General features: G+C 35.9%; 1 protein-coding gene across 5 annotated transcripts; it reads right to left on the bottom strand.

The window, feature by feature from the left end:
• Positions 1–107: 107 nt before the first annotated feature.
• On the bottom strand, positions 108–11,841 carry AnxB9 (Annexin B9). Of its 5 annotated transcripts, none has more exons than XM_089640398.1 (5): positions 11,729–11,841; positions 11,192–11,235; positions 5,064–5,240; positions 3,800–4,513; positions 108–444 (listed from the first exon to the last, which is right to left on the bottom strand). In XM_089640398.1, exons 2-5 carry the CDS (start codon positions 11,219–11,221, stop codon positions 394–396), a joined length of 972 nt encoding a protein of 323 aa, XP_089496524.1. In that variant the 5' UTR covers positions 11,222–11,235; positions 11,729–11,841; the 3' UTR covers positions 108–393. The 5 variants fall into 5 exon arrangements, with proteins under 5 accessions (XP_089496524.1, XP_089496525.1, XP_089496523.1 ...); XM_089640399.1 differs by having other exon boundaries at positions 108–296; XM_089640397.1 differs by lacking the exon at positions 108–444 and adding an exon at positions 1,308–2,146.
• Positions 11,842–24,004: the final 12,163 nt, after the last annotated feature.

Here is a 24,004-nt window from a genome sequence, read left to right as displayed (position 1 = left end):
TTCCTCAGCACCAATACTAATCCAATTTTGTTATGTTTGTTAATTACAACAAGAGAACACACAGATAAGTAAAAAAATAAAATAAAAATAAAAAAAAAACACTAGCGTTTTCTTTAATTAATATTGTTTTTAATAAAAATTCTGTCTTAAATCTGTAAATATTGTAATGCTTTCGGAGATCCTCAAGTACTGGAACGTGGCTAATTGACTACTGTAGACCTTATAAGGCCAGGAGTGCAGGACTTCTAGGAGGCGAGAGCAATCATCATATGTTTGTAGTCACCTGACAGGTCATCCTAGAAGCAACACGCTTTCAGGTCAGTCCCCCCACAAGGCACAGGGCAGTGTATATTGGGTAAGGCATAGGAGGGAGTCTATGGAGGTACAGGGTGTCTAGTTGGCCAAGGTCACCAACAGGTCGCTCAAGTCACCGCCGATATCATCCTGAAAATGATAACCATCCATCATGCCAAGTCTAGGAAAAGTTGAGTTCTAAGGAAGGGATTAGCTTCATGCATTTTGGAGGAAGAGAACAAGGAGAGAAGGGAAGATGCTGGTGAATGTTTAGGCCCTAGTAGCCGTGCGGGGGGCATTAACATTAACATTGTTATCTGACTAAACTAACAGGTATCTCTGAGTTAGTTGTGTCAATCAAGTTACTCGCTGTAATAATACAATACATGTAAATGATATTATGGATATTGTAGACGTCATCATAGTACTGAGAGCAGTAAGATTGCTGTTATCAACAGTGGTGGCTCGTGACTTTTGGGTGTACTAGAGTGCTAATATTATAAAAAAATGGTATTTCTGATGTTATTATAGCTGAAAACTATTTTTTATTTTTTTTATTAAATCGTTTTTTTGTATGAAGATTTTCAGGAAATTTCAGTATAGCCGTGCGCCGCACGGAATTCCTGAAAATCTTCTTTCAAAAATCAATTTTTCGAAAAAAAAAAAAATCGTTTTCAGCTACAACAACATCGATTAAGCCATTTTTTGTAATATTAGCGCTCTAGTAACCCAAAAGCAACGAGCCGCCACTGGTTATCAACTCTATTCCTGTTTATGTGGAGAAGTTGAATAATTGTTGCAATGAAACCAAAACCATTCCAAATTAAAGCAAATCAAACACAAAAAAACAACACAAATAAAAGTAATGAACAACCAAACAGCGGACTCAACTCTTTAACTCTCTGTCAATAACCTTAAAATGTAACGAATCTGTCCCCGTGTAAATTATGTATAAAGTGTAATGTTAGTGGGAATGTCGCGAGTTACAAGGAATACATAAAACAAAACACACGTTTGGTCAGTTTATTAATTTATTAATACACGCAATGCCACGTAGTTTTTTATAAGACCATGTCTTAAGCACCATCGTACATAAACACACTTTTATTACCAAGCCCAAAAAAGTACAATATAAAGTAATAAATTGTGCAAATCAAATATAAAAAAATATCATATTTTGTGCTCTAATTTTATCATAAAATTTCTAAAATAATTAATATAACTTCTTAATAATATATGTTATAATGCACAGATTGGATGAAATTCAACGGATGTAAAGCTCTTTTAAACAATAACAATCATGGCTAGTCTAGTACACATCGCGTTGTGCGGAAGCGGTAATGAAGTGCAGCAAGAAGAGAAGGGGAGTCCTCACGATGCGAGCGTGCACAGCGCGTGTTTGTAGTCACCCGTCAGGTCGTCCTGCAAGCACAGCGCACACGCGTCAGTCTGCTGTCTCACCCCCTCCCACACGCAGCCGAGTATTACAATACAGTTAGCATAATTCTACATCTAAGGCGTTATGGACGGACGTGTGTTAAACACTCAGTTGTTGGCCACAGTGACCAGGAGATTACTAATGTCTCCGCCGATATCATCCTGAAATGAGAACATTCTTCATGTACACGCCAATCTCATGGTATTAGTAGTGAGTGCGTGGCATGCAACCGCTTGATGATGCGTACTGACAACAATGTTAAGCTCGACAAGCCGTGTGAGAGAGAGAGGAAGAGTCCGGTGGTTACAGAGATACAGTGAAAGGCCCTAGCACCGCTGAGGGACGAGGGAGCGAGGGAGACAGCTACTCCACGAGAGTGAGCAGGACTCTCTTGTAGTCTCCCGAAGTGTCGCCCTGTAAAAGGTTTAACCAATCAGCCACTCTCGGATAACCGAGCCACAAATCCCTAAAATCATCACGATAAAACCTTTATTCCAGACCAAAAGAACCCCATAATTTAAAACAAAAATTATAACATCAGTATTTTATCTTCTTTCCAATATTATTTTTTTACCAATTTTATTGAACCAGAATATATTTTTTAAAAACAGCTCTCAGCTAAAAAGATCGGCAATGTTTGTCATATTACTAGTTGAACGTTGACATCTTGGCGTAAATTTTCACTGATATCAAAAGTTATTCCTCGTTTTAAAGTTAACTTACACGCTGAATTATTTACAACAAGATGGCAGTTGTTTAACTATTTGCAAAAAATTGAATATGAATCCTTATATTATTATAGAAGTGTCTCCTTGTAAATTTATTGAAATAAAATGAACACCATATTTTCAGATTTTTAAAGGGTTTGGCAATGACTTTATAATATATATAGACGCGCTGTAGAAATCTCAAAGTGGCAAGCAAAAAGTAAGTCAATCAGAGTACTTTCAATAGTTTTAGTACTAAACTGTCGAGAGTCGCGTAAGGTTATGTGCTGCCTCTAAGTAAATTCCCTGTCTTTGTGTGATGAGAAAAGGTTTTCATTACTCGGCAAACACCGGTAAAAGCCAAGAAATATTAGATTTCATTAGTAATTACGCATAAATTATTTTATTAATTTAAATAATACATTTATTTCAATTGAAGATTTGTAGCGCCATTCGAGAAAGTGAGATAGCGAAAGTAACACCCGTGATGTATAATATAGTATTCGAATCAAATATGAAATCGTTTATTTCGTTCATATGCACATATTTCTTGAATGTCTATGGCATATATGAACAACGTTTGAATTGAGAATTTACTGAAAAAATCAGATTGATTCTTACTTGCCACATTTTATCTCGAATTTGCGAGTCTAGATGTATTATAACGTCATTGGTATTTGGTGTTTTTTTTTTTACAAAGTAGCTAATGATGGGTTTTTTTATGTACAAAAGGAATGGTTTTACAGTGTGTATGTAGAGATTTAGAAATGAATGATTTGCTTTACTAGTATACATATGTAGTTCTAAATCAAAAAATGAAAACTAATCCAAAAAGATATTGAAAGTGTAGTATGTATAATAAGGTGTTATATTATTATTAAAGATACGTGCATCTAATAATATGTAGGTGTGTGAAATTAGCTTCAAAATGAAACTTGTGTTTTAGCCATCACCAAGAATTAACCCTAAAGCGAAGACAACATTGATAATGACATTTTAATACAGAAGCCTACTGTTTATTTTATGTCCACGGCAAAAGGAATTTTAGGGCTATGCATGCTGCATACTTTGCATTCAATTTGATGCACTCAAGGCAAGCCTGAATCTCGTAAAATTTCTGGTTTTATTTAGCCATTTGTAGGAATCAAAAATAACAGGTAACATTAAAAAAAAAAAAACAGACAAAATGCAATAAAACATTTAACAGGACAGCGGAAGCACAAGTAAGAAAGTAATATTCTATTCAAGGGGAATTGAACCCACGAGGATTAGAATAATATAATTCTATCAAAACCGGGGGACAATTTATACAAATATTTGGTGAAAGGACAGGACATATTTTAAAGAAAGGGGTACTCACGGCGATCCAGCTCTCCAGAGACTTCTCGTACTTCTCCTGGAAGGCTTGCTTGATGTCTCCGAGATCAATTTCGGAGCGGCTGACGATGATGCGGATCAGGGTCTTGTCGGTTGTTCCAAGTCCGGCCATGCTGTCGTACAGGCGCTCGGCAAAGTAGCCCACCTTGCTCTTCACGCACTTGACGATGCCCAGCAGACCCTTCTCGATGCTTCCAGAGAACTCCTTCTTGATGGTGTCTTCGATGTCGACGCCGGTCAAGCGCTCGTAGGAGAGGAAGATCTCACGCAGTTGTTGGTAGGAGCGGGTGATCAGGATGGCATTGAAAGTGGACTCGTCGGTTCCCCACTGGCCGTCTCCGGCTGCAGCGAGAGCCTCGGCGTCAGCGTTGGCTGCGGCCTCATCCACTCCTGCGTTCTCATCACGGTTGGCCATGCACAGAGACACGCAGAGACGCTTGAAGTGTCCGGAGGTGTCTCCCTTCAGGTCAGACTCCAGAGTCTTGTTGTAGAGCTGCTCGTAGAAGGCGGAGATAGTGCGGATGCCGTAGTTGGACAGGGTGCACAGGATCTCTACGATGGCTTCCTCGTCAGTTCCCAGGCCGGAGACGGCGTCATGGAGCTCCTTGGCGTAGAAGTGGGGCAGAGGGGTCATGAGGGCCACGATCACATCCTCGAACTTGCCTCCCAGCTCACTCTTCAGGTCACTGATCAGATCCTGCAAGAATTCACAGTTAAAATTTTGGAATATTTTTATAGAATTATTAATAATAACTAGTGAGGCCCCAACTCCAATTTCCCCTAGAATGAGGTTTCCTGTAAGATTATAGGGATAAAGCAGGTCTTACATATTCCTTTGTGTGTCACCAGAAATCACCTCTTTTTCATTTCTTTCAACCCACACCAATACACTGAGAAAGAGATCTTTTTCTAAGTTTATACAGATTTGATAATATTAGCTTTCTCTCCTTATATTTATTCCTCTCTGTATGAAAATGCATTTGGTTTTCTCCACTCACATGATTTACCATCTGAATGTCTGAGATCGACCGGTTAATTATGATAGACGAAAACAATTACAGAAATCCTCGAATTCTTAAGTAAATCACGCTGGATGGTAAATGAATCGGTGGAAGTGACCCAGAGGCAGGCCAAGAGGTGGCTTGACTGCATGGAGGAGTGAGTGAATGGTGAATGACCACAGCTATTGGAGAACATTAATTGTGGAGGCCAAATCCAACCCTGGGATGTATAGTTTAGTTACTTGCCTTGCCGTAAGCAGTCTTAAAAGTCTCGGCGATCTCCAGGCGCTGGACGATGCCACGGCGGGCGAGGACATCAATGATGGCCTTCTCGTCGGTGCCAAAGCCCTTCATGGCCTTCCTCAGGGTGGCGGCGTCGGCCTCCGCATCGAAGGGCTCGGCTGGGTACACCGTGGGTGTGCACTAAGGGATAAATAAAACACAACATTAACGTTTTGCCACAAAAAAAATATGATAAAAACAATTTGTATCAACAATGTGTATCGGGATTACATAAAAATATGATAAAGATATCTTTCAAAACTGTTGTTTTTAATTGACTACTGACAACAAGCTAAAGGTGCGCAGACGCATGTCTCTTGCCGTGCGTAGAAAGGGCGTTATAGAATGATGATAATGAAGAGAGACCGGACAACCAGGTATATTCTTCATATAACTACAGCTGTCTTGCTTTCACACTGTCTCTCTCATACAAGACTTCGGTAGCACATTAATTTTTAATAAGGTAAAACTTCATCTGTGTTTTACTGAGATAAACAATCATTGTAATATAAATTTTATGGGCAAACGATAAGCAAATAGTTCAAGTAACCCCCAGCCTGCATATTAAACATAATATTTATTTGTGTGCAACTGATTACACAAACCGCATAAATTATTAATAGCCATGCGACTTGCCATACTTATCTCTATAGGTGACCAAAGCAGGAATTTATTAACAAATTATTTTTTAAATCCATAGGTTTTAGTGTTCAGACAATATACACTAGTGACTGAATGTTGATCGCATTCGAAATTATTATAGTTATGGTAGCGGGTAGGTGGCATAGACGAAAATAGATTTGGCCTGGCAATTTTGTAGTAATATCGGTAGCCGAGTTAATTCACCTTCAAGACAGGGCAATATGACGGCTTCTGTGGTCAAAGGGTGAGGCTCTCGACTGGCAATTCGGAGGTCGCTGGTTCAAATGCCGGCGCAATTAAATTTAATTTGTATTATTTCACAATTTATTAATTTAAAATAATACATATAGTATATTTTCAGCACGTTTCAGAGTGGAAGATACTGTCAACATCACCCTGGTGTAAGACCACCATTCAGAATTGAAACGCTGCTTGAAATGATTTTAGCCGTGTTTTGTTACTTCCCCATCTCCTTCCTTCCCCGCTATCTTCAGCTTCATAACGCACCCCAATTATCGGGGATGCCGTAGTCTCATCGACGGTTGGGAGCAGTTAAAAATAGATCAACAAGAATAGGCAATACACAACAATCTTAACCAACTATATGGAAATCTTGACAGAAATACCTAGCCGGCAAGAGTCCATACATTTAGTAATACATCCTGTCATGTGAATTTGAATGCTAGTGTATATAATATAACTAATAGTAATAATATTTGATATTTTATTAACAACTAGCTGCCAACAGATTATATGATAATACATTTAATTATGAACACATAACATGACTTACCGGTGATTTTAGTTTTAATTTTTGCCTTGTCTTTTTGTGAATACCATACTTTAGTTCAATTATTCTTGAATGTTGTAGGTATCTAGACATTTCTATTTTTTTGTGGTAAAGCTGATATACATCAGAACATAACAAAGAAAGTAAACAACCATATCATAAGGAATATGATAAGTGGATACAAGACACCGTGAGAATTTAAGTAAATAAGGAGTTTGCAAAAAAATTTGTAACATATAATAAAGATATTTGAACAATTTTACATTACAAGATAAGAGACGAGTAATCTCTACATTTTAAAAACCTATGTCGACGGTTCGATAAGATAAATAAATTAGCTATGAACTTACTGATAAAAAATAGTGGAAAAAACCAAGGTCTTTTAGATCTTTTCATTTTAAATCCCTATGTCGATGGTTCAATAAGATAAATAAATTAGCTACAAACCTACTGATTAAAAATAGTGGAAAAAACCAAGCTCTTTTATCAAATACACGTTTAGAAAACTTGCTGATAAAAAATATTGCTTATTTAGAATCTCTTCAAATTATTCGTTAATTGGTTTAAAACGGGATTGCAGGCCCTTAACCTTTGGAACACCAGACCCTTTTAGAGAGAAATTGAAAATGGAATAAAAAATAAAGTGTTTCAAGTGCAAGCGATTCTGTTTAAAAAGTTTATGCACTTTCTCATGGCATACAGGTTTAAATCGCATATCAAAAAATTCCAGCTAACGCGAAATTCCTATTTTTTTTTTCGGCGGAAAAAAAATTCTTGTCACTGGGGCACAAAAGGTTTTCCAGAGGTTAACGAATGAATCGTTAGGTTTCCTGATAAAATTTTAGTAAAATACCTGCGAATTGTCATGACATCAGAACAAGTGTTCATAAAAATCTTAAAATTTTCGCATTACGTCATTATACAATAAAGAAAGCGAACTGCAGTCCCGTTTTTAACCGAAATACCAATAATTTAAGAGATTTAAAAAAATCAGCAATGCTCATTTTCAAAAAATTTCTCTTATCAATTTTGAGCATGAATTTTTTTTCAGTTACAACAACATCATTAATGCCGTAATTCCAATATTACCACTCCAACTCACTGAAAAGTTGCAGACCGCCAAAGGTAGGAACCTAATAAAAAAAATTCAAAGTGTCCAGAGATAAAGTGTATCAGCATTCTACACTACTATAAATCACTTTAAAGATACTCTTGCTTGTGTAGTGGTGTATAAAATATAAAAAGAACAGTGTCAAATTACGTCGCTAAATTTAAACTGAATTGATAATTGTCACTATGCATCTAGCATTTTTGGGCATTTGCTGGGTAAGAGGGGATTGCGGGCAAACAAGTTCGAAAAACTTATTGGAAACTTTCGATACTATCAGTGTGCACAAATAAATTCGAACATGTTGTCCTCTGTTGATCTGCCTGTACAAACACAAAATATAAATAACTTTGTTTGGAAAATGCAATATTTTAAAATGTGTTTTTTAGTAGATGTTTGTATAGAATACTTATTTGCAGGGCCGGCCCTGCGCAAACGCAATAAGGAAGTTGAGTGAAAAATATTTTGACTTATAAAAAATATGTTCATGTAGATCAAAAAATATCGATTCTAAATATATAAATATATTTCTATATTATTATTCTTAGAATTAGTTAAACGTTCTTGAAAAAGCATTCAATAGCAATAGACTGTAGACGCTCCACGATTGGTCGAAAGAATTCTGTCGTCACATGTGTCGTGACTTGTACGTACAACGGAACACCTATGGTGCATCTCTTTCTATTACATGAGAGATGGTCGGTTTAGATGAGAGAGGTGTATAGGCCAAAGGTTTATTTGGGTTTGTCAAATATATGTACGTATTTGTTATTATTATTATATGAAATGGATTTCTAAAGATACATATTCGTATAGTGCTTTATAATAATATGTTGTTTATTGCATAACTTAGATGTTTTTATTATTATACATGTCACATAGCATGTGATACACTTCAGGCCGCCGGCCGCTCAGAAAAGTCTCCCAGTGAACTGGGCTGTAAACCGTTATTTTACTTTTGGTCTCTACTTTTCTGCGCGGTGGTCCCGAATTCGCGCGGGGAACGTCAACAAGTAGCGACGGCAATACCGTACAAGAATCGTACTGGGCGTGAAAAGCAAAAAATATTCTAACTTAAAATATTAATTTAACTATGAAATCTTAATCAATTTTCTTTTTTTTTTTAATAACATCAATTATAATAGACGGTTAACATTGGTAAAAAAATTACTGGAATTCCTTGTTGAAGAATTAAAAATTTTTCCATACATAATGCTTAAGCGACGTGGTTTTCACAGTTCTAATGACGTCACACTACACCCCGCCTGTTACCGCTCGGATTCCGCTCGTTTTGGCGGGCTTAATAAAATTTAAACTTTGAGAATTAATTTAACTATGAAAACAAACTTTAAAAAAAAAAAAAAAAAATACCAGTATTTAAGTTTGAATGCGAACATTGATAAAAAAAAATAAAAAAAATGGACTCAACTTCCTTATTGGAGCAGCCCGCTCTGAGCGCCGACTTGCCAAGGCGCCAAGGATCCTACTCAGAGCCCTTGAGGTTTTTACTAGCGCCAAGGGCCGTTTGGCTCAGGGGCGGCCCTGCTCATTTGAGGTAAAAATGGTAAATCGTAATTAAAAAAAAGATTATAACGTTTTATGCGATTTAACATGATTTTTGTTGTTGTTTGTGTGAGATTTCCATAGATAAAGATCAAACATAGATGCGCATCGTTGCCATTACTCAAAGCGCATTTATCAGAAGTTGTTTGTCCTCACTACAGATTTTTAGTAGGTATAAATTTTTGAATGAAAAGAAAGAATTTATAATAAAGTAGGTGTATATACCTTTTTTACTAACTTGTACTAATATCACGTATAAGTACATATATTGACCAGACAACTTCGTGACTAGGCGAGTCAATGAAGTAAGTAGGTAGGTAGACAGATATGATACACCAAGCACATAAACTGCATTCCGTCACTCAGTTTGCTATTTTAAATACTTTGCTCATTTACATTCTCAGAAGGAAATCGAATTCTTCATACATAATAAATTAATATCAGTGTCAAGTATGATGCATCGATTCTAGAAGCGCACCGCCGATGGTAGGTGCCGAAAATTTGCGCTTCAATTGAAATAGGTTTTTGTCACTATTCTCGCTAAGTAGGTACCGACTAAAATCTAATTGGATTCTAAGAACAATCAGATTAGAAAGTGCCGCACGTCCCACGTATTTTTCGTTCGTTTGGGAACGGGATAGTATAAATGGAGAGCGGTAGGATCAGGGGGGGTCGACTCCGACCTAAATTTTGGTCCTAGAATGGTGGCGGTTTGGTGACGTCATAGCAATATTTAAAATGCCAATATCCAATAGGAACACTTTGAACGCCATAGAAGAACTGAGTTGTATAAAATGGGATATCTGTGGTAACAAAAGTCAAAAGTCAAAACACCACATGTTTATGGTTATATTCATGGTTCTTCGCCGACGTAAATATTTGTGAAAAGTGAAAGTAGATTTGTTAAAATGCCTCGCTAATTTCGCTGTAGTGTCGAAAGCTGTGAGGATGTTGTTTCAGTGCGACACGACAATAACGAGAGTCTGTTTCGGGAATGTGCGTGGAGAATTGGCAGAATAGATTATATTTATTACCCGATTTTGGCAAATTATGCACATGTTTGTAGTTCGCATTTTGCAAAAGAATTAAAAACGACGTGGCTCGTTGAAAAAAGATGCTTTGCCGACCCTTAATCTTCCAGATATCGGAATATATCGGGATTTACCTGGTGCACAAGGGACCCGGGATGTTAACCAAAATGCAGGTGCGAATCTCCCTCTGTTTGTTTAATGTTTCTAATGTAACTTATCATTAACTTTATTTATTATTAGAGAGATAGAATGAAAGAATAGACGTTGATTTGAGTCGTTATTATGATAAAGATATTCATTCAATAGAATTATTATTTCTTCAAAGCCAGCAACTGAATTACAGATATAATATTCTATGTTTTGTTTGAGTAATGTGATGTTTATTTATTTCAGATTTCTTCCCTGAACCCAGCAGCGGGCTCATTGCTGCCAAAATGGACGTAGAAGCGTATACCTTCATACGCTTCTATATACAACTGTTTTATTTTTCTCTAAATGAAATAATATTCTGTTTTGGTGTGTTAACATTTTAATCTCATTTAAAATGTGTTTTGTGTTTACACAAGCTTGTATGTCCCTTTTTTGTGTTATCTGTGTTTGAGTAATAAAATAATTCATGCAATTACGAGTTTTTCATTTTTAAATAATATTTTAGGCTAATAAATTGGGACCGTATTTATATTGTCTATGGTAGTACCGTTTTTTTTTTTTTACTTTCCTCTATCTTTGGTCGATGGTTTGTGACGTCGTGACAACTATTCCCTTCTCATGCCCTTCTCGCCCTTCTCTTTCTTTTTCTCTTAGTTCCAAAAAAATCCGTCGGACGAAATATGTTCAGTACTAAAAGCACGAAGATGACGATCTAGGTGTAGGTTCATTTATGGGTAGGATGAAAGACTGCGGAACGACACCGGAATACAAATCGTAATGGTTTCCGCATAATTTGACGAAGGCTCACCTTGTGTGGGTAAAACTGCTGGGAAGTCATCTTGGCTGCTCAATCTGCAAACAAAACAAGAATTGATCTTATAAGTCTCGATGAATATTGACTGACAAAAGAATTAAATTCTCATGGCGGCAACCTTCTGCCGCCCGCTTTGGCCTTGGACCAAGTCACGGACAAAATAATACAAAACAACTACGAACGAGTACCTACATCTTTTTTCTCTCACTCTGGTTATCCAAGTTTATCAATTATCTCAATTTGAGAGTAGTTATTAATACACACAAATAAAATAATATGTAATTTAGTTTATCGATGTTATGTCTGAAGTCGAGTAGTCGACGTTGCAGCAGGCTTTACCGTAATAATTTCAGTAGAAGGTATGGGCGTGAAATAAATGACGCGACCCACTTTGAAATGCCGGCTCAAAAACATCAATTCACCAATATATACTAACTGTTTCGTGTTAAATATGAAGTTTACTATATTTATAAGATAAGATGTAAACGAATTGACGGGAAAATATCAAGGAAAAAGGTAAATTAGACTTACTGGAATAGTTGGCGCGGAACAGAGCTGTGTTACGAGCCGGCGGCAAAACTCAACTAACACTAGAACCGACTTGGAGGTAGGTATTTGTGTGTTTTCGTCGGCAGACGCGGTACAGTCTGTTCGTCATTATTCTTCGAAAATACTTATATTATTATTTGTTTTATGAATATTATTATCAGATGAGGAACAGTCATATATATATAATTCATCATAGTAAAATTGAGCACTCTTTTATTGTTATTTAACCTTATTTACTTACTCATTTACGCATCCTTAATAACATTAATGATGGGTTCCAGTAAATATTTTTTGACAATTATTGGTTTAATATTCATAGTTTACTATTCATTTTTAAGCACGCTTTCAAAGTTTTGTTCACCGTTTCATTACATTAAGTTGGAAAATAACATAATAGCGAAGTCCCTTTAACTATCTGTGCCACGCCATGCGTTGCTGTGGCTCAGTCTGTCTGTGCAGACATAAAAACAATAGCGCTGTTGCTTTTATGTCCAATATATGGCGCTTTAAAACAAACAAAAAACATGTTTTTACCAGTCACAGGTGACATCTATATTAAATAGGTATGTAAAAACACACGCGTTTTCGAATGCAATGTTGTGTCATAATTTCAAAGCAATCGGTGAATAACTTTCGGAGATTTAAAATTTTGAACAAACAAGCGTTTACATTTTTATTTATGTAGAATGAACCAAGCTTTACTTTTTTGGTATGAACTGAAGTATTTTGAAGTTTGAATGGTTATTGGTATTTATAGATGCCGTGGCTATGAAAAGTAATAACATATTACGGGCTGAACGACTGAAGGCCCACAGCATTATTATCTCTTTATAGCATCCATATAGTTGGTCGTTTCTTTATGGATAAGATTTTTATAAAAAACACGAAAATGCGGGCGACGAGTTTTATTCTTATTTATTTATTTTTGAATTAAACCCAAACTAAGAACCTATTTTGGTTTCTTAGATTCATAGTTTTTTTGTTAAAATAGAGAAGAAAAAACTAACCGTAACAATAAAATAAAATACATTAACTGCTCTTAATTAAAATGCATTACTTTCCATTTCCGGTTACTGAAATAGTTGTTGAATTTTTGAGCTTTTAAAATTAAAATACGCGTCTTCCGTGTCACAATTTTCTGTTTATTTACCAAGATTTTCTACAGAGAACGAATGAGAAAAAATATTTTAGTAGTAAATTGGTTGGTTGAGTGAATTAATTTCATATCCAAAAAAGTTTGGAAATTTTTATAAGGTTTCCTGTACACTTTTTAGTAGGATAAGTTTACAAATAATACTCTTATCTTTGCTTTTAATATGATATCCTCTTTTCATTATAAAGCTTTTTAAATAATAAAGATAAATGCTTCAATATTTTGTGCGGATGACGAAAAACGATAGTACTATAATTATAATATTATTATTAAATTTAAGATTATTTTTTTTCAATAGCCTCCATGTTCGAGGGGTAAGGCTCTCGACTAGCATGCTGTAGGTCGCGGGTTCGAATCCCGGCGTGCGAAAGTAAATTTTATTTAGTTAATTTGTGTTATTTCACAAATTACTCATTTATAATAATATAAAGTATATTTACGGCACCTTACAGAGTGGAAGATACTCTCAGTATCGCCCTGGTGTAAGACCACCATTCAGAATTGAAACGTTGCTTGGAATGGTTTTGGTCTTGTTTGGTGACCAGATCTGAATAGCCCGTTACTTCTGAACCTCCCTCCTCCACATTACTTTCCCTCCGCACTACATTCCTCATTTGGGGATGTCATAGTCTCACTGGCTCTAAGTCTAGACGGTTGGGAGCAGTTTTGGGGACTCTTTTGCGATTTCACATAAAAAATAAAAATAGAGGGAAAATCGTAGTATTGCACCGGAAAAGAGCAACTAGCTTTTGCCCTTGGCTTGGCGAACGTGGCATACCACAACCTACAATAGGTTTCTAATAAAATAATGTTATTTATTCAAAATTCTAGCGAGGACGGACTATAATTACGAGAAGCGGCTGACTGTCACGCCCTTCCTAGCGATGACGACACCACCGGGGATGCCGTCAGCGCAGAACGGAGACCCGCCATTATTACTGGGCTTCGAAATATTCATTCTATAACTTCGAATTGCTCAATGCTACGAAGGCATTATCATCATGAATCATACATTCCTACTGGAGCATTCCGTTATAAGTTGTGGCCAAAGCGAACGGCCAAGGCAAGCCCATAGCCCTTGGACTGGGAATTCACCTTGCAGCTTTGATCAATATTGCAGAGGCAGAGGATGAAGGTAAGCATTTATCGATGCCATACAAAATAGAGGTTCGATCCGCACTTACTCACTCGAACAAAGATATTTAAGCAATTAGTTACTAATTACCTAATTATGAATATTGTGACAGGTAATTGTACATTTATAAGTACACTACTTATAAATTAAGACAACCATTCGAACTCCCCGAGTGAACTTTGAAGTCATTGTGAGTTTATTAAATTTGATTATGATGAATATTCTCTCTGCTGTATGTAGGAACTACGTACACAATACATAGAGAATACTAAAAGCCACATCCGACGATCCGACTACGTAAAAATACCACCACAGCCTTACTTGTTTGTGAGTTGTACGGTGTACCTACAAAGTAGGTACCTACACAATTTTTTATTCATTGACGAGGAAAACGCAAGATGGGTCATGCGTCTTTCAGCACGTAAACCTAATCTTACCTAACTCTTAACATCTTATGATCAGCTGATAATATGACCGATGCTTGACACCTGGTCACAATTTGGTTAAAAGCTTAAATACCCCCGCAATCCACGAGAACCGTTCAAATCATGGACCTAAGAAGCTCATTATTATTTTATTTATTTTAAGCATAGAAAACAAGGAAAGCGCAGCATTCAAAGTATGTAAGAATGGACCGCACCGTTTTTTTATGTCCTTAGTTCAAATATCAACATTCAAAATGGCGTTGATCAATGATTTGACGGTTATCAAAGGTGACTAGGTTTGAAACAACCAAACCTTAGGGCCAGTTGTTTCACCGATATTCAAATAATCATAAATACATATTGAAACATTGTACATTTTCATCAAAGCCAGAGCGCCAATCAACGCCATTTAAAAAAATTTTAAGCCGATTACAGGCCCGCTTTAGCTTTTGAACAAAGTGTGATCAGCAAAATGGGTGATTATTATGATTATTGCATTATTATGTTATGTTATATACAAACATTATTGTATTCCCGAACAGCTTATCTTAAACATTGTATACATGTAAAAGCCTTCATGGCGTGAATAAATAAATAAATAAAAATTATTAACAGTTTGACTCCATCAATAATTCCGTCAAACATTGTTATTGTTGTTTGTGGTATAGTTTTTCTGACAGAGGGCTCATCCATTATTTTTCCCGCCTTCGTGGCTCATCTATGGGGCTTTAATGGAATTCTCGTCGTCACGTCCGTGCACGCGATTTTCCGAGCCGCAACACATATACTATTATAGGTACGTACGGATATAAAACACAAATACTATTATGTGGACCTACGCATATAAAACACAATATTATATGCTTTTACTACTACAACTATTGCTCGATAGTTTCGTAGTGTGTATTATTTTGTATGGTATTATAGCATGGGTAAAAATACAATGCAAGTAAGTAGATACTTACATAATATGCCAACTTTGATGTATGATTATAGTGACCAGGTTATTCTTCCTTAAAACGGAACATTGCTAGAGATAAGGGGGGTGTGAAAACTCTGAATTAAGTATGAATGAATCCTCAATCCACGATTCCCATTATAGAGAAAAAAGGTGGAAGTGAGTTTTATTAACAAATATGCAAATTGCATTGTCTGCCTAGGACCCATAGGTCGAAAAGTCTTATGGTTTATCTATTTGGCGACTTCGGTCCTCTTTCTTACATCACACTTCTAACACTATTCATTTTCCTTTCCCGATATCTAATAGTTGACATATTTTTTGCTATCAATATGGTGTCGTGAGTGGCCCGCTTTCATAAGTGGGAGACATTTCCGTGTCCCGACCCTTGGGACAGTTCTTAATAAAAACAGCACGGTCCCGTTCAAAACAGCACGTATGGTCACGTTATGTTGTTATGTATGGTGGGAAAGTTTCTGTTCCACAGGAAAGAGGTTGAAAACAATGATAATTTTAATTGAGATCGTGAATGAAATTTACTTATTTGAGTTTATCATAAATTCAATTCTACATTCTAGGTAGGCCCTCTACAATAGAATGGATACTTAGGATTGTGTGTATTGGTGAAAATGTATTCATTTCCGACAGTGATGTCCTTGAGAAAGGTCGCTGAGAACCCGCCTTTTGTCTTGCTCGCTGATATTTTTTAGCGATAGAGGGATGTATAGGTAGGGACCTACTCAGGCGCGGTTATCGAATTTGAATATTCGAAATGTTTAACAGTGTGTTATTTGACAGGAATTTTCTTTATTTTACTGGATTTGACTATTCTGATACCAAAATCAAACACTGTGTTGTTGTCATACCTATACCTACCATTTAAATTATAATATCAACTTATTTTTTCAGAATCCGGTTGCATGTTTTTTCTCATCGACTGATATTTTCTTCATAAAATCTAAATACCTGTTTCAAGACAAATAAAAAAGGCAAAGAGAAATATTTGATATAAAACGACTCGATCTAAAAACATATTCCATTTTAATGCTCTTATTAGTTCGTTACTTATTTCGATTTCAAACATATTCGTATGTACACATGTAGCATATTTGTTATAAATTATTAAATACATTTGATTTAACAATTCATGGAACGAGAAATGGGTTTTCTACCTCTGTTCTGAGGTTTCAAGGAGAAAAATAATTAGGCCGAAAATAACTTTGTGGTTACAAAAAGGCCTCGCTGTGGTTGAATAATTTTTGGACACTTTTTGCTAATATTTAGTTACCCTAGATAAATAATTCCGGAATAATCTAGAACCCGATCAATAAATACTAAGTAGATAGGTACGTCGGCATTTCGATAAACTTATTATTAATCATAGTATAAATAGTGTAAGGAAATTCAGACAAAACGTCATTTTATTATTTCTTCAACAAGCATAACAAGAGTAATGATTGAATGATGAGAATTGTGTGTGTGTGTTTATTCTTGATATTATGACCAATACAATGACGTAGAACGTAAATGACGTGGCCAGTTGGTCATACCAAAAAATCTCGTAACATTTCCGTGTATTCGTTTATTTTCCTACACAACATTTTTAATTAAGGAAATAGCCTTAACAGGTTGATATCATTTAGCCTAAAACAATGATAGTTTGTTTTCTGGCCATTGAGAAGTAATTTCCAGAAGCAATGGCGTGTTTAAAGGTCATTTTCCAGAGTTTAGCGTCTGTTATTAGGTGAAGTGTTTTCCGTGGCGCCAACGATCTTTTTCGGGGGGAAATGTTGTGTCATGGGGTCATTGATTTGGGTCAGTGGGTCTGACATTATACCTACGTAGTTTTATGCTTTGAAAACACACTAAAACTAAGTGTACTACATAGAAGATATTTACTAGATAGAAAATACAAACACAAAGTAAGTAGGTACCTGTTAAATTTATTTGCGAGAATTTGAAATAGAAGTACTTACTCACAGTCTATTTATTTTCATTAAATTAAGTGTTAAGTCTTACGAGTAGCTAAGGAGTGGAAAAAACTCGAAACTGTTATTTTTTACCGAGAATATTCGCAGGAAATAGTATAATCTAAATCCCAATAAACCGTAAAAATACATAAACCTATATATTTAAGTACCTACATGGCTAGATAGGGATTAACTTATCAGTTTTATTCTCGTAAATTTTTTTTTAAATTGACTAATTTAAAAAAATAATCTATGTTGACATTATATTATTCTTATCGAAATAGGCAAATATTTTTCATTTGCGCCGGTTTAGTTGGAACCCACGATCAGCACAAAAATGCTGTTACCTACCTACTTTTTTTGTGATGTGTGATGCAAATAGGGCTGCCACCTTTTAAAAACAGTAAACCTGGAGATTTTAGAAATATGTTTTTTTTATTAAAATAAAAGTTTTTTAGTATGAGTTATTTAATTAAGGAAAAATGTCATGGTAAATTACCATTGGTAATGTTTTTTAATATAAATGACCTAGCTAGTGCTAAGCTGACTTGGACCAGCTTGACACTTAAAACTATATTTTTCATTCTGAAGGGATTGTTGAAGCATCTTTTTTTGCTCAGGTTTCTTCAAAAACTTCAAAAATTCTTGGCAATTCATATTGTAATTAATCTTCACAATCACGAGTTCCATGATAACTCAACACAGTGACAATTCAACACACTTTTAAAAAGTGATATAAAGTCATTAGAAACGATGAATTTTTTTAAAGCTAACCTAACCTAACCTACTTTACCCATTTAATAGTTTTTGTTTCATCACTTTCCATGACTTTATATAACTTTTTAAAGATGTGATGAATTATCACTGTGTTGATTTATCCCGTCACCGCCTTCACTATATCCAATGACAAGCAGTTTCGCTCATCTGTCCGCAAATTTCCCATTAAAGAAAAGACGCGTTCAACAAAAGCCATGCTTATAGGGATTGAAAAAAAAATCCAATTATTTTTGGCAGTTCGGTGAAGGTTGAGGTGACTTTGAATAACTGAACCCATCGTAAATCAACAGGCAATGTTGAATCACTAGATTGTACGAACTGAGGAAATAATTGGTTTAATTTTCGGATCTTGTCATAAAGTTTATCTTCGTCGACATTTTTCAAACCAAGTGATTCGACAGCTTCCACAGTATCTTCGTAACTTACTGCACCTGTTAGATCGAATTTGGAAAAGATTTTGAATACAGAATCCTTAAAATCATAATATTTCTGTATGTATTCAAGAGTTCTCCTGTAAACCTCATTGGCTTCTTTTTTTAATTGATCCTGATCAGAAGGCCTCAAAAACTTAATGTTTCTCATTATTTTGGCACCGTAAAATTCATCGTGGAGTCGGCTTTCAATCTTGTCTTTTATGTTTCTCATAATTGGGTGCAACTCAGAAGCTGTCACGGAGTTTTTTCTAGCAATAGTATGGCTTCTGTCAGCATATTCATCTAATGATGAATGAAATATAAATAACATTCCTGTAGTGTGATCCTCGTAAATAAACTTCTAGCGTCATTGAATTCGCCTTCGCCACACTCTTTTACGAATTCCCATATTATTTTATGGCATGTTGCTTCACCACGACTTTTAAAATACACTGATACAGCAGGCCACGACAATATAAATTGGTCAACAGATCTCCCCAAACTTAACCAACTACTCAAAAAATGTTTGTAATTCTCTCGTGCGTTTTGCACTGTTCGAAAATTCCGCATAAACTTTCATAATCAAGTTTTCCACGTCATATGTTAAAGCTTTCATGGCGTTTCTTCCAGCGTTGTGAAGAACGTGACAATTACAATTTGCTTTAACGACTTTGGTGTCAGAATATTTCTCATAAATTTTTTGGTACACGGAATTGTGAGCACCTTAATTCACCGATGCATTGTCTGCAGAGAATGCAGACATGCTTCAACAAAAGTTGTGTCTAAGTCTTTTTGAAGCATAAAATTTTCAATTTTCTCAAATCTCAAATCTTTTGAGATGTTTCGTTGGAATCCTTATAAAAATCCATTAATTTATCTTGAACACCTTTTTCTTGGTCAAAGTATCTGATGACTATTGGATACATTTTCTGGAATCCTTTATTTGAGGCGTCGATAGCAATCGAACAAAGTGAAACCCATTTCCAGATTGACACCTTTTTAGGTCTTGTATTGTAGACTCTATTGAGTTAATTTTTCTTTAGTAGAAATGCTGTCATCAAAGAATTTGATTCAATGTTTCTCACCTTTTTCTTGTGCGTTTCACTGTTGAGATGAGTTGACAAAGCCTTTTCACCATCCCATTTCACTGTAAATTTCACTTTACAAAATACACATTTCGCGTTTTTTTTCATTGACTTTTCTCACCCATTTTCCATACTTCTCATTTTCTAGCCACGATTGTTGAAAATTAGATTCGTTTTTTTTTTCTTCGATTTTGATTCTCCGTCTTCCATAACGCTAATTGTATACTTACGAGTATTATGCTAATTGTATATCAACATACTACAACACTAGGTACTTTTAATAGGAAAAACGTTCGAAAATAATCTATGATTGAAAATAAAAAATCAAAGCTTAAAACGCTGCTGTTTGTGCTGACTGAGCTGAGCTATTGTTTCCATTCTAATGTTTGTCGCGCAGATGTTCCCCGCCCCGCCCCCCCTCCATATCGCTCGGCGCCCACGCCCTGCCGACCGGGGCGCGATGCACTCGCTGCCACCGCACGGTCTGACCCGGAGATATCGATGTTAAACCCGTAGCCCGGACATGCACCGTGCAAACCCGTAGACTCCGGGTCAAACCCGGAGAGGTGGCAGCCCTAGATGCAAACCGCGCGAAACGTCGCTTGCGGTTGCTTCGTTCCTTTCCCATAATTCGTAGTTCGGCTGGCGATTTTTTGTCCTATTTGTACACACCTTATCTATCTTCCCAACTCTTTCAGCCTCATAAATAACATATATTGCGATTGGTAATGCCATAATCCCACTGACAGCTTGAACTCTTGTGCGATATTCACAAAAAGGCAGCCTACAAGCTGTACACTCATAATCATAATTAAACCGGATAGTAACAAGGTGTTGTTATCATTCTGTGTGTACAAAGGGTCAATACGCAATAGTTAGGTACCTCTTGAATAATTGATTATTAGCCCTTAATGTGCTGAGATATCCACGGTAGATTTCTGAGGTTTGCACCCGTAGTGTGCCGATAAATCCACAGTGGATTCGCTAGTAGTTCACTCCAATTTCCCCGCTGTTATTGTATTTTGTAACAAAATGGCGTACAATTTTTTTTTTATTGCCCTGGTAACGAAATAATATATCATAATTTCATGAATTTTTCAAATTAAAAAAATATGGGCCATTAAAGAAATCAATTTTTCACGATTTTCGAGGCAAGTTTGACAATTATTTGTGACTTAACGGGAATTATTAACAAATAATCTTATCTTACCGATGTATTTTCACCTCAAATTAAAATTTATTTTTTGAATGCAGAAGGCCGTGCAGCCTTTCCATTATGCATTAACCTAAGAAGGGCTTTTTAGGTTCATGCATAGTACTTATATTATTTTTGACTCTCGTTTCGTTATATGGAAATATTAGACAAATATTCATTTAAACTATTAATTTTTTGTTTTGTGAAAGAGAAAAATATTTCCGATTTTCAAAGCTACACAGTCTGCGAGTTTATAGACAAGTCTCATAATTTTTTTTATTGTATAAATCACTTATTTCACCTTATGGAAAGTACAATAAAACCCTAGAATATTTTCGTATTTTTTTATAAAATTAGAGTGAAAAAAAACAATTGTATGAATATATAAGTAACTATCCTGAGGAAACTACATAGGATAGATTTAAATTTGAAAAAATATATTTGAATACATTATCTCGTAAAACAGTACAATTTACAAAAACACAATTTTGTAAATAAACAAGTAAGTACGTTATTAAGAAAATAGTGTCAGCCGGCTTACGGCGGGTGATTGGCATTTTACCCCTGGCAATCTTTTTTTATTTTTTATTTTGGTACAATATTTTTTTACATTTCAGAGTTATCCAGTAATGTTGGCCTCACTGGGTGGCTTACCCGTGCTGAGGGCACTCTACAAGGTGTACAATGTCGGCATTCTAAGGGTTAAATAACTACTTTTGTATCAACACTCTCATCAAATCATCTCATGGATAATGATGGACTTGATTATACTTGTCCAATGATACGTATATACGAATACGGCACATCATAAAGCGTCTGCACAATTCAGAGGCGGATTTGCAGTCTTGGTCGCCCTAGGCCCCAGACCATGTAGCCGCCCCTTTCTCAGTACCCATCATATTGACCAGGAGTATCCAAACTTTTCAGTAAGTTCCTAGGGTCAAAACCGTTTTAATTTTCCTGCCATTATCATTCATGGTTCATGGGGTGAGATTTGTCCAGGTCTTGGCGGCGGATACGTCTGCCCACCTGCTGCGTGGCGGGCCGGATTGAGAGAGACTGGGTGAGGGAGGCCTTTTGACCTTGTGGCGAGGGCGGCTGCGGGGCGTGGGGGCGCGCTGTGTGCTGTGTGTGAACACGCTCTTGCATATCGCTATTTCGTACGTAGAATATTTAGGTACTTAGGAAGTAATTTCTTGTTATCATCTGTGACTTTTTTGTCACGATTGGCCGCCCCTAATACCTGGCCGCCCTAGGCCCGGGCCTACATAGGCCTAAGGGCAAATCCGCATCTGGCACAATTGTGTGGGTTGATCATGAACGACTCGCCGCTACTATAATATGTGGTATTCAATAGATCTTTATGGTTCAAATTGTGATGAGATGACATAATTCATCTAAAAATAATTTATAGCTCCTTGGGTGTAAGTGGTTTACTTGTTGTGTGGGTTAAGATGCATTGGGTTACATTCCTTAGTTTATTCAGGACTTAGTTAGTTTGCATTATTTATAATAATAATTAATAAACGGAGAAAGGAGCACAAGGAGAATATCATGAAGCAAAAGTGAATTTATTTTACATGGTGTCCAGGGGTAAAGTTCGCTAACTTCGGGAGGTGATTCTACATGATGGTAAAAGTAAAAAAAATATATAACTTTTGTCGAAAGTGCAACTTTTTTTATCCCATATAAAAATATTTTTCCATGGAAGAATATTTATATTCCAAACAATTTTTTTTAACCTAAAAATTACCTTAAAACTTTGAAGAAAACGGGGTACAGCTAGAAAATAAAAAAAAATAATAATCTGATTTGAGATAATACCTTTTGCTCCACATTATCATTAATATTTATCTTAAATAAATAAACTGTCCGTAAGGGGCAAGTGACAACACTATGATAATGGATGACCCGTGTAACGATAACGGTTTATTTAATGTAGAATATGACTCCCAATCGAAATATTATTGAAATAAACTAATTGGTTTTTGTATAATTGACATAGTAATGATTGTAATAATTGACATAGTAATATGTGTTATAATGGGTATAAAAATACAAATTATTATTAAATTAGCACTTACGTAATGTTAATGAATAGTTCTCCAATCTTCCGTCTTCCTTGGGCCACATGTCAATCCTTCAATACTTATATAATATATTATAATAAATGTAGAAGAATCTCAGAAATCCGGCACTTCATAATATCAAAGTCAAAGTCTGTGTGTGAGAAAACAATAATTTGTTGATAAGAGTTTATTTTGGTAAACAATAGAAATCCTTTATGTTTTGCTAGTACCCATAAAACTTTACTGATTTTTTATATTCATAATGTAGGAAATACACACAGGGCCGGACCTGAGCCAAACGAGAAATTCTACTTGCACCAATCTGGTGCAAGTAGAATTTTGTGCACCCCTTGTCAAAACCAGTAGACGCCTAGGACCTAAGAGTAGGCAGAAGGCAAAAGATAGAAGGTATTAGGCAGTGGGCAAAAGGTAGTAGGTAGAAGGCAGTAGGTGATAATATGGTAGTAAGTCCTAGGTAGTAGGCAGAAGGCAGTATGTAGAAGGCAGTAGATACATAGTAGGTGGTAGGTAGTAAGTATTAGGTAGTAGGCAGTAGGCAGAAGGTAGTAGATAGAAGGCAGTAGGCAGTAGGTGGTAGGTGATAGGTAGTGAGTACTAGGTAGTAGGCAGTAGGCAAAAGGTAGTAGATAGTAAGTGATCACTGTAATCAATAAATATTTGGATGATTTGTATTTTCGTGTTGCGGCATTTTCAGGAAAAATAATCCCAAGGGCAATAGATACTAGGCATTATCAGTGTCTTGGCAATTTGGCGCCCAGAGCAAACTGCTCCAATTGCACCCGAACAATAATAAAATCATCATCTTAAATAAAGCCAAATACTTTCATAATTGTATTTTACAATTTTCGCACATTCTAGTAATCCAATATTTTTTTTGCTTTTAAACAGGAATAAAATATTTTGTAGATCAATAATAAATTCTACATTAAGTAGCAATTTAACCCATTACACCGGTCGCCATTGCTTCAAAATTCTAATCCTTCACTGCTCTGGATGGTGACCCCAACACCACAATAAAGTTAGGCACAAAAATTATATGAATTCTTCTGCTTATGTT

The sequence above is a fragment of the Hesperophylax consimilis genome, chromosome 15 (genome assembly GCF_061612785.1).
Source record: "Hesperophylax consimilis isolate HC1 chromosome 15, BYU_Hcon_1.0, whole genome shotgun sequence".
Classification (NCBI taxonomy): domain Eukaryota; kingdom Metazoa; phylum Arthropoda; class Insecta; order Trichoptera; family Limnephilidae; genus Hesperophylax; species Hesperophylax consimilis.
The sequence above is the reverse complement of the archived record's forward strand: the minus strand, read 5'-3'. Positions and strand labels throughout refer to the sequence as shown.

Excerpts from the sequence above, each read along its gene's own strand:
- AnxB9 (XM_089640396.1), bottom strand. The coding sequence starts at position 11,221 with ATGACTTCCCAGCAGTTTTACCCACACAAG. Across the intron at positions 4,514-5,063 it reads TTAAGACTGCTTACGGCAAG|GATCTGATCAGTGACCTGAA; the intron begins GCAAGTAACTAA and ends GAATTCTTGCAG. Across the intron at positions 1,894-3,799 it reads CTCTGGAGAGCTGGATCGCC|GATGATATCGGCGGAGACAT; the intron begins GTGAGTACCCCT and ends TTCTCATTTCAG.